Genomic DNA, 12,091 nt, shown 5'->3' with positions numbered 1-12,091 from the left:
CCTTCATCTTTTCTCTTCTCTTTCTACAACCCCCATAGTGCCAATATTTGTTCACTTACTGATGTTTCATACATTTTTGTAGGGTTTTTTTCTTTCTTTAAAATATTTTTTTTGTCTGCCTGAGTTATTCCAAAAGATCTGTCTTCAAGTCCAAAAATTCTTTCTTCTACTTGGTCTAATCTGTTGTTTAAGTTATTGATTATACTCTTTGTTGTGTTATTTATTGAATTATCCAGCTCTAAAATATATGTTTGGTTCTTTTTTATGATATTTCTTTATTGAATTTCTCATTCAAATAATGAATTTTTTAAATTTTGTTTAATCATCTATCTGTTTTCTCTTGTATCTCACTGAGTTTCCTTAAGATTATTGGTTTGAATTATTTTTGCTATTTTGTATATTTCCTTATAATTGAATTTCATTACTGGAGAATTATTTTGTTCCTTTGGAGGTGTAATATTTCCTTGATTTTCTATGTTTGATGTGTTCTTACATTGATTTCTGTGCATCCAGTAGAACAGTCACCGCTTTCAGTTTTATGAAATAGATTTATAAAAAGAGACTTTTCTTTTTTTGTGTGTTTGTGTGTTTTGTTTTTTATTTTTACATTTGTTTTAATTTATATCTTTGATACAAATCATTTAAATGTTTTGCCTCAAATACAATTCTATTTTTTGGCAGCAAATCCAGGTAGGATTATTTTTTATTAGATTTTCTTCAAAAAAAAAGAAAAGAAAAGAAAAGAAAGAAACAGGGATACATGTGCAGAATGTGCAGGTATGTTACATAGATATTTGTATGCCATGGTGGTTTACTGCACCTATTGACTCATCCTCTAAGTTCCCTTCCCTCACCCCCATACCCCAACAGGCCCTGGTGTGTGTTGTTCCCCTCTCTGTGTCCATGTGTTCTCAATGGTCACCTCCCATGTATGAGTGAGAACATGTGGTGTTTGGTTTTCTGTTCCTGTGTTAGTTGGCTGAGGATGATGACTTCAAACTTCATCCATGGCTGTGCAAAGGACATGATCTCTTTCCTTTTTATGGCTGCATAGTATTCCATGGTGTATATGTACCACATTTTCTTTATCCAGTCTATCACTGATGGGCATTTGGGTCAGTTCCATGTCTTTGCTATTGTAAATAGTGCTGCAATAAATACAAGTGTGCATGTGCCTTTATAGTAGAATGATTTATATTTCTTTGGGTCTATATCCAGTAATGTGATTGCTAGGTCAAATGGTATTTCTGGTTCTAGATCATTGAGAAATCACCATACTGTCTTCCACAGAGGTTGAATTAATTTACATTCCTACCAACAGTGTAAAAGCTTTCCTGTTTCTCCACATCCTCGCCAGCATCTATTGTTTCCTGATCTTTTAATAATCACCATTCCAACTGGCATGAGATGGTGTCTCATTGTGGTTTTGATTTGCATTTCTCTAATGATCAGTGATGTTGAGCTTTTTTTCACATGTTTGTTGGCCACATAAATGTCTTCTTTTGAGAAGTATCTGTTCATACCCTTTGCCCATTTTTTGATGGGTTGTTTGTTTTTTTTTTCTTGTAAATATGTTTAAGCTCCTCATAAATTCTGGATATTAGACCTTTGTCAGATGTATAGATTGCAAAAATTTTCAACCATTTTGTAGGTTGTCTGTTCACTCTGATGATAGTCTCTCTTGCTGTGCAGAAGCTCTTTAGTTTAGTTAGATCCCATTTGTCAATTTTGGCTTTTGTTGCAATTGTTTTTGGCATTTTTGTCATGAAGTCTTTGCCCATGCCTATGTCCTGAATGGTATTGCCTAGGTTTTCTTCTAGAGTTTTTATGGTTTTGGGTTTTACATTTAAGTCTTTAATCCATCTTGAGTTAATTTTTGTGTAAGGTATAAGAAAGGGGTTCAGTTTCAGTTTTCTGACAATGGCTTGCCAGTTTTCCCAGCACCATGTACTGAATAGAAGATCCTTTCCCTATTGCCTATTTTTGACAGGTTTGTCGAAGATCAGATGGTTGTAGGTGTGTGGTGTGATTTCTGAGGTCTGTGTTCTATTCCCTTGGTCTTTATGTCTGTTTTGCTAACAGGACCATGCTGTGTTGGTTACTGTAGGCTTGTAGTATGGTTTGAAGTCAGGTAGCGTGATGCCTCCAACTTTGTTCTTTTTGCTTAGGATTGTCATGGCTATTTGGGGTCTTCTTTGAATCTATATGAAATTTAAATATAGTTGAAGGGTGCAGCAAACCAACATGGCACATGTATACCTATGTAATAAACCTGCATGTTGTGCACATATATCCTATAAATTAAAGTATAATAATAAAATTTAAAAAAAAAAAGAAATTTAAAATAGTTTTTTTTCTAATTCTGTGAAGAACGTCAATGGTAATTTGATGGGAGTAGCATTGAATCTATACCTTACTTTGGTCCTTATGGCCATTTTCATGATATTGATTCTTCCTATCCATGAGGATGGAATGTTTTTCCATTTGTTTTTATCCTATCTTATTTCCTTGAGAAGTGGTTTGTAGTTCCTCTTGAAGTGATCCTTCATATCACTTGTTGGCTGTATTCCTAGGTATTTTGTTCTCTTTGTAGTGATTGTGAATGGGAGTTCATTCATGATTTCATTCTCCACTTGTCTGTTGTTGGTGTAAAGGAATGCTTGTGATTTTTCACATTGATTTTGTATCCTGAGACTTTGCTGAAGTTGCTTATCAGTTCAAGAAGGTTTTGGACTGAGATGATGGAGTTTTCTGAATGTAAAATCATGTCATCTGTAAACAAAGACAACTTGACTTCCTCTCTTCCTCTTTGAATACCCTTTATTTCTATCTCTTGCCTGATTGCCCTGGCCAGAACTTCCAATACTATGTCAGATAGGAGTGGTAAGAGAGGGCAATCTTAGAAAAAGACTTATTTCTATAGATAGGTCTTAGGGTGTCAGTTGGGTAGGGTGTATTGGCTTTAATTCCACATGGACACAGTAGTCTCTAGTCAGTTTCTTCAGCTGTAATTCATGCTAGTGATTTTTCTATCTCAGTGGCCTAGGCTGCAAGAGTTTGTGGCAGCAGTGGCACAGCTTTGCTGGGTGTGTGCTTGCTGGGCCGTTTCTTAGGTGGAGGGAGGGAGGTGAGTGCACATAATGTCCATGGTAAGTCAGTCAGCTGGGGGTCTGGCTCACTGAGGTTAGGGCTATGGGCCTTTTACTCTGGCCAGGGGTGTGGGCATACACTCCTTGGCTGCCCTGGGGATGTGTCCTCGAGGAGCAAGCCCACTGGGCTGTTTTTCAGACCTCAAGAACAGGCACACAGTCATTTGGTCAGTCTGAAGATGTGTCTGCCCAAGGTGGCCTGCCAAGCTATTTTTCAGGACTTTGTTATGGGTGGCAGCATGTCCACCAGGGATAGAGTTGCACATAGTAGACAAATTATAAAAGATAGTTCAAGTCTCTTTGTCTGTTTTTGGCATAAGCAGCAGACATCCTGAGCATCAAAAAAGAAAAAAGAAAAGACAAAAAACACCCAAGTAATGGAAAGAAGCAGGATTACTACCTTACAGGGGCCACATTAAAAACTTTTGTTTTCATGAAACAGCTGTTTGTAACTCTATCTATGATGTTCAGTGCTTTATTAGAATTTTTCATAGTTGCTTTGGAGGAATATATTCCAGTTTGAGAGACAACCTTTCTCCTTGAGTATAATTGACTCTATCAATTCCAAGTGCTGGTAATTAATGATAGTAGAGAAGTGGATACAAGTGATGTTTGCTAAGACCCACAAGAGCATATTGCTCTGTGAGATACCCATGGTCTCTAAGTACAATTTTTGGAGTTGAGAGCAAGTATACAATTAACAGGATATCCTCCCTTAATTTACTTTTCTTTCTCTCAAAACTCAGATTAAATACAAGGTAAGGTGCTTGAATAGTTTTAAATTTAGTTAACATATATGATGGAAGCCAGTCACAAGAAAGAGCTGAGAAAATGATTCTTAGAGTTTTAAGATGATATGGTCCAAATGTTTGGCTTCCACACTAGTACCGTCTTTTGAGTTACATCATTTGATCTGATTTTTCTAATCCATGGGCTATCATGGTTCAGTTTAGTGTTGAGTAATTTTATAAATCATATTCATGTACTGGTCCCTCTGTTCTTTCCAAGAATGTGGCTTTGATGAATAAACAATAGTTATAACATGTTTGTTTCTATCTCACGTACATCCAAAATTATAAAATCTCAATGTTGCACAAACTCAAGAGTTTCACCACATATATTGTGTTGGCTTGGACTTCATTGGTTTTGTCAGTCTTTACTCTGCTAGACTGAGAAGAAGTCTCCTAAATGTGGGATTCTGTAATTTTTCCTTTGAAACAAAGTTCATCTTGCTTTTGCTTAATGAGGTCAATAAAGTAGGACTGAGGGTCCCTCCTGAGAGCATGTGGGGAGCTGTGCAGGCTGCTCTATGACCCCAATTTGTAGCTAAAGAATGAAGAAGAGCAGGCCTGGGATGGACACATTTTGTCCACAGGTACAGTTGGTCACTGGGTCTTCCAGTAGACATGTTGTGGCTGAAAACTCAGATAATAGGTAATATTTACCCCCTTTTAAATTACAAAAAATGATATTATCAGCAAAGCAGCCACATCTAACTTTGTAGTCCAAGGGAAAAGGAGACATTTGGCAGCTTGCAATTGCTTTCCTTTTTAGTCTTTACAGTAATGGAATCGACTCAGACTGGTTCATCAGGAAACTTGTACACATCTCTTCCCAAATCCATGTTCAGTGACATCATACTGGTAACTTAAAATTGGCCATTGTGGCAGTAATTTATATCACAGAAATTGGCAAATGTTGCAAATCAGGACTTGGATTTTTTTTTTTAATCTTCAGAAGACCAGTTGTTAAATATTTACTAGCATACCACTGGTTTTATATCTAATTTATTATTTCCTTTGATAACACATCATGAAAGTCCTTTTCCTCATCATAGCTAATGTTTATTAATCACTTTATTTGAGCTGAACGCTGTGCTAAGATACTTCGCATGTGATATTTTATTTAATTCTCACAGCAACCTCATGCGGTCTAAGGTCTCAGCTTGTGGTTGAAGGATGCTGAAGATGCACAGATTTTATTTCTCAGGTAAAACCTTCAAATAAGGAAACCAGAGCTCAGCAAGGTGATATAACTTTTTTTTTTTGAGATGATACAGCATGTAAGTGGTAGATTGTAGAATATAATTTCTGGCTGACTCATGCTTTTAACCACATGCACTATGGTCTTTCCCACATAGGGTTTGTAGAAAACCATTCTGGGCTCAAAATAATGATGTCTTGGTTCTAGTGCACTCTCTGCACCCAGTCTGACACCTGGTCTCTCAAAGCCTCAGTATCTGCATCTATAAAAGAAGGCCAATGACAATAACTCTGCCTACCTCAGAGGATGGTTTTACCACTTAAATAACAGTATACAAAAGATTTATTTGGAAAGCTCAAGGACTATATAAATGGGAGATAACATTACAGGCTAAGTAAAAGTAAATAGAGTCACACACACACAGGCACACACACACTCACATACACACACACAAAATTCCAGTGTAGAAGATTTGGCTGAAGTGAGTAATTTATATAAAGGCAGGTTCTGAGGACTCTTGCAATGAATATTACTGGGTAAACTGGCAGGACGTTGAGCTTGGCAATGTCTGACCTTATCTCTCGGAATTCTTTGGCTTTGGCGCTCTCTAGCCTTCCCAGACAGTCTGACTGGTGATCAAGGTAGTCCTAATCTCATGGGCAGATTTTTATGGTGGATACCTTCTAGGAATCAAATTATTAACAAGACAGGTCAGTGTTGGGAAGTTGACATTTAATGGCTTTAGGGAGAATTTCTGCTATGTTATGTCCATGTTTTAATAAAGAGGTCCTTTTGCTGCACCCATAGCTATTTATACTTTCAGTAGTCAGCCTATTCCATTGTTATTCATTTCAGGTTTATTTTCTGCATTACATTGAACTCTCCATGATATCATATAATTATTTGATCACTATAGAATCTCCAGCACCAAGTACTGAGATTGGCAGATAGTATTGCTTTGTAAATATCTACCAAACTTGCACTTGCATGGGTGAGCTAACTTAGTATGCTTCTGTGCACTTATTCATAACAGGTCCTATGAATCCTAACTACCTCGTTTATCTTAACTACCCCTCATTCCATTAGTTTGCTGAATTAATGAACAAGTATGTATCACTGTTGCATGGACACCTTGGACGAATCTAAGATTCCTGATCTAGTATAATTTTTAAACAAATTATTTAAAAGAATTTCAGATGATCTTTACATTTTCATGTCTGATTTAACTTACCATTGATATCAATCTTGCTAACTTTCCTTCACTGAATGAAAAATACTAAGACTCTCAACTTCTGTCTTCTACATTTCATTCTACTAAGCAGCAGTGAGGAACTTGATTTCTTTTGTAATATGGGATAAGCTCTCCATATGGCTTCAAAATAGTCTGTATTTGTGAAAGCTTCACATGTGACTGATTCACAACTAGAGTTGTTGGCATTGAATCAGAGAATTCTATTTGCTAAGTATGCCTTTTTGAGTGGAAGGAGTGCAGGATAGTGCTTCAGCAACTATATACTCTATTTCCCTACAGATGAAGTATGAACAATGGTAACAAAGCAAGTAAAATGTAGTTATCTAAGCAATATAGTGAGGTTTTTTCATTTGCTGTTTGGACATCCTAAATTAGAGAGCAAATAATCATTACTTTGGTTATCATTCAGAATAATACCTCTACATACTGGCTACATCTCACAAGTAATATAGATGATCTTAGTGCTCTTGGCTATAAATATTGTTTGATATAATTGCTAACTTATATTAATCAGAACTAGACTAGTATAATCAGAGTGGTCCATCTTCTATTTAGTATTTCAAGAAGTTAGAAATATCATTTCAGATACACTATTAATAACTTTATACCTTTCTATGAGACAAATAAGAACAACTATTTTTGTGATAATAGACTAGAAGTTCTAAGGACAGCAAATTAAAATGTTTAAAATTGCAAGTAGATGCCTGGCAGATAATCATGTTAATTATCTGGTAACTTATGTGTCAAGTCTAACAATTTATATCTGAACTCATACATATACCTGTGTGTATGCATCAAATATAAAGTCACCTCCCCAGTACTTTATCTTAAAGATCAGCAAATAGCTGATAGATTAGTAACTCCATGGTCCTGATATTCAGTATTGCAGTCCATGTCATCATAGGTCACATAGATAATTAAAACTACTTACTACTTATTAAAATAAGTGGACCAGGAGAAAATATGAATCAGGGAACTTAGTGTTAATCTCACTAGATTTGTTTGCTTTTTTGAAAATCCGCTCAATACAAGAGTTTGTAGAGGAGTGTCTACACTTTATTCCTGTGTCACTTACTTTATTCCTTACACTTCTTTAACAGATAGACCCCAGTGTGAAAACAATAACAACTGAAACCCCGAAACCCAAATCGGAATACCCTATTGAACTGTAGCTAGTCATCACTAGTAATTCAAAGTGTAATTGCTAGAATTACTGGGTTAGGGAGGAAATATTTTTGCTCAAAAGTACTTCTATTTTGTAAACCATGAGTTATTAATTTATGCTGAAGACAGAGGAGAAGATATTCTATCACTTTTGGAAATATAACTACTTGTAAAGCACTTGCCTGCCATCAGAATAGGAAGCCTCATGGCTTATAAATCTAGACTAAGAAGAATTATTATTGGACTGGATTGCATAGGAGGTCAGGGAACAAATAAAAGTCTTATTTAACAAGCTTGGAGAGAAAGACTCTTGATGTTTACCCAGGTATCTGATCAAAAGGCTAGTATATTTTTCCATCATTTATTCATCGGTGCAAGCAATATTTATTAAGCATTTCCTATGTGATGTACTGACTTCTTGTGATTTATTAGTAAAAGCTATTCCTGAGAGACTATGTACTAGAAGAGGTACTGAAGAAGAGATGGTGGGTAAACTGAAGATGGGTTACTACGAACATTTAAGGCCTCCAAACTCCCTGAGTCCCATCTGCAATAATGCCACATCTGAAAGTTTGTGCCCCTTCCTGCTGCCAACTTATTAATGATCTAACTATTTATGGGTGTTCTATCCTTTGTTTATTCAATTAGATTTAACAGCCCTGTGCCTGTTAGATGCCCTCTGCCTTCTCTGAGCAAGGCAGGTAGTGTATGATAGGACCTTTATTAATCTGGAAACAGTCTGCTTCTGTACTGTGGTAGGTGGTATTGGGTATAGAAGAGTCATTCTACTAACTCAGTGACTAGATTTTTAGGCTAGGACCATGGGGCAGTGCCATATTGCTTTCTCTGGGGAACAGTTGTTCACTGTAGATGGGCATCCTTACCCATGAGAGGTGTTAGAGGGAATAATAGGCTAGGAATGATGTCTGGGATGTTATCATCTTCTCTAAAAAGACTCCCTGATTAATCAACTCCTTGTTTTCTCCATGAGTATCATCTTTTTAATGTTCAGTAGAGAAAAATCACTTTCCAGAGGGTAGGAGATAGCTGTCATTTGCAAAAAGTATGACTACTCGCATGGCTTCTGAGGAAATGGAAAAGAGCTAGGATCAGTGAGGAAAGGCATGGACTCAAAGCCAGTCAGCATGAAGCACATTTGTGATGGAGTGCTAGAGAATTCTTGCCATTTGCATTGAACATCTGCTTTCCAGCTTCCATTTTGGTTATGTAAACATACCAGAATGAGTTAACTTGGCTGGAATCTCAAATCATTCCTTTTGGGGATAGGATATGCCAGAATGGCCTGATATAGGGATATGAGCAGGCATCTCAGATGAGAAGTCTGTGTCACTTACTTTATTCCCCATTAAAAACCTGCATTCTTGTTATTTACGTGGGCTTTCTTCTCCCTTTCTCCATTCCCCTTTGTATCTGGTATCTCTTCCCTCGATTCTTCCTTCTTTCCCAGGTGTGTTTGATAACTGCTCCCACACTGTCAGTGACAAAGGCTGGGCCCTGGGGATCCGCTCAGGGAAGGACAAGGGAAAGCGGGATGCTCGCTTCTTCTTCTCCCTCCGCACTGACCGCATGAAGAAAGCCACCATCTTGATTAGCCACAGTCGCTACCAACCAGGCACATGGACCCACGTGGCAGCCACTTACGATGGACGGCGCATGGCCCTGTATGTGCATGGCACTCAGGTGGCTAGCAGTCTAGATCAGTCTGGCCCCCTGAACAGCCCCTTCATGGCATCTTGCCGCTCTTTGCTCCTGGGGGGAGACAGCTCTGAGGATGGACGCTATTTCCGTGGACACCTGGGCACACTGGTTTTCTGGTCGACCGCCCTGCCACAAAACCATTTTCAACACAGTTCTCAGCATTCAAGCGGGGAGGAGGAAGCGACTGACTTGGTCCTGACAGCGAGCTTTGAGCCTCTGAACACAGAATGGGTTCCCTTCAGAGATGAGAAGTACCCACGCCTTGAGGTTCTCCAGGGCTTTGAGCCAGAGCCCGAGATTCTGTCGCCTTTGCGGCCCCCACTCTGTGGGCAAACGGTTTGTGACAACGTGGAATTGATCTCCCGGTACAATGGATACTGGCCCCTTCGGGGAGAGAAGGTGATTCGCTACCAGGTGGTGAACATCTGTGATGATGAGGGCCTAAACCCCATTGTGAGCGAGGAGCAGATTCGTCTGCAGCACGAGGCACTGAATGAGGCCTTCAGCCGCTACAACATCAGCTGGCAGCTGAGCGTCCACCAGGTCCACAATTCCACCCTGCGACACCGGGTTGTGCTTGTGAACTGTGAGCCCAGCAAGATTGGCAATGACCATTGCGACCCTGAGTGTGAGCACCCACTCACAGGCTATGATGGGGGTGACTGCCGCCTGCAGGGCCGCTGCTACTCCTGGAACCGCAGGGATGGGCTCTGTCACGCGGAGTGTAACAACATGCTGAACGACTTTGACGACGGGGACTGCTGCGACCCCCAGGTGGCTGATGTGCGCAAGACCTGCTTTGACCCTGACTCACCCAAGAGGTAAGGGACTGGGGTTTGGGGTGTCCTACTTGTAGGGTGCATTTCTAACATCATTTTATCTGTTTGGTTTTGGAGACAAATGTGTTCACACAGTCCCTGAATACAACATTAATCCACCCCATCAGACAGTATTAAGCTTTTGTGAAGTGCTAGGTGTTCTGTTAGGTAATTAGGAACACAGATGACTGAGACAAGAGACAGCCCTCACAGAACTCACTATTTGTGGTGCAGAAAGCTGTGTACACAGTGTGAAGTGCACCCAAAGGCATATGCACCAGATACTTGGGGCACAGGAAAGCTGAACAACTTGTTCTACCAGAGGAGGCTAGGAAATCTTCGTGGAGAATGAACAAGGTATCCAGACATAGAAACCAGTCAATACTTATTACACGTGACAATACTTCCTATAGTCTTAGGGTCTTGGCAAAGTAATACAGATCTGTGAAAAGGTCTTAGGTCTGTTTAGTCTAAGCAGTTCAACAATTTCGTAAAGTTTCATGTGACAGCTAGCCACTAGTCTGCTTTAGGTACTGAGATCTTTCACTGTTGCCCCATTAAATTCCATTCTTTGTGCAGCATCCAGAAGGATCTTTTGAAAAAGGTAAGTTGGATACTGTCATTTCTCATCTTAAGATTTTTTTCCTCCACTGCACTCAGAATAAAATCTGAATCCCCTACCTGACACACAGGCTCTTAATGCAGTCTGGCCCCTGTCTGCCTCTTCATCCCCACCCACATAGCGCAGCCTCACTGACTTGATTCTGTTCCATTGAACAGATCAAGCTTTTTTCTGCCCTCAGGATTTTGCATTTGCTGTTCCATCTTCTTGGAATCCTCTTTTCCTTGATATTCCCTTGATGGGCTCTTTCTTGTCATTCAAATGCCGACTTAGATGTTACCACCTGGGAAGCCTTTCCCAATCCCTCAGATTAAAGCAGCTATCAATTACTGTTACATCAACTAATTTAAATTTCCTGTTTAACACTTAGTACTTCTGATAATTTTTCTTTCACATTCATATGTTTGTCTGTTTTTCCCATATTTGGAATATCAGCTCCATGAGATCAGGGCCCTTATCTATTCTGTTAACCACTATATTCCCAAGGCCTAGAATAGCAGCTGACATTTAGTTGTTTAAGTTGATGAATAAATGGATCTGATGTGTCTCTTGTTCTGAGACAGAAGCCGTAAGAAGATTCTCATTTAATGGCTGATGCAGGGGTTGGACATAATAGAGGAGGGTAAGAAAGTAGGTAGGTAGCTAGTGAACTTGTTAATATGTGTTTGTGGACAAGGTATCCCTAGTACACAACTGGTGCCTTTGTTCAAATTATGAAAAGACTTACCTGACCTAGGGTACAGGGCTGGTGGGAGGTGGGGGAACAGGATCTCAGTTCCCACCTAATGTCTTGATGACTACTTTTGTGTTGGACACCATTTGTACAAGTAGTTCCTAGTACCCCTGTGTGTGGGAAGTCCTCTTGGTATGAGTTACCACTAATAGAGTGGGCTGTACTTCAAACATGTGGTGTAAAAGACCGAGTATACGATTTGGAATCAAGGGACACGGTTAAATTTTGGAGTCCTCACTACTTAACTAGGTTTGCAAGTTATGCAAGTCACTTTTGGAAACTCAGAAGTCTTCTCTATGAAGTAAGGATGATTGCAGTAATACCTTGCATTATCAGTATTTTCAGGTTATTTTGTGAATCAAATGAAATAAAGTATAGGAAAGTAGCTCTGAAGTTTTCAATGTACACAAATAGTTCTAAAATAACATTAGTTCTTATTATTAAGGCTGACAGATAGGAAGTCTTTGTTTACATAGTGATGCAAAGAGAACTAATCAAATTATCAGAACTATTTGTATAATAAAATTCTGTTTAGAACAATGAGAACGCATGGACACAGGAAGGGAAACATCACACACTGGGGCCTGTCAGGGAGTGGTGGGGCTAGGGGATGGATAGCATTAGGAGAAATACCTAATGTAGATGACGGGT

At 39.1% G+C, this 12,091-nt stretch overlaps 1 protein-coding gene across 1 annotated transcript in view; it reads left to right on the top strand.

Moving 5' to 3' along the window:
- Positions 1 to 12,091, top strand: part of PAPPA2 (pappalysin 2) — a 302,229-nt gene that overhangs the window by 30,009 nt on the left and 260,129 nt on the right. Inside the window, exon 2 of the mRNA XM_037985912.2 lies at positions 9,017 to 10,088. Within this exon, the coding sequence (XP_037841840.2) occupies positions 9,017 to 10,088 (1,072 nt within the window). The remainder of the gene's footprint in view (positions 1 to 9,016; positions 10,089 to 12,091) is intronic.

This window comes from Chlorocebus sabaeus, chromosome 25 (genome assembly GCF_047675955.1).
Source record: "Chlorocebus sabaeus isolate Y175 chromosome 25, mChlSab1.0.hap1, whole genome shotgun sequence".
Taxonomy (NCBI): domain Eukaryota; kingdom Metazoa; phylum Chordata; class Mammalia; order Primates; family Cercopithecidae; genus Chlorocebus; species Chlorocebus sabaeus.
Note: the sequence above shows the minus strand (reverse complement) of the source record. Positions and strands in the feature narration are given on the sequence as shown.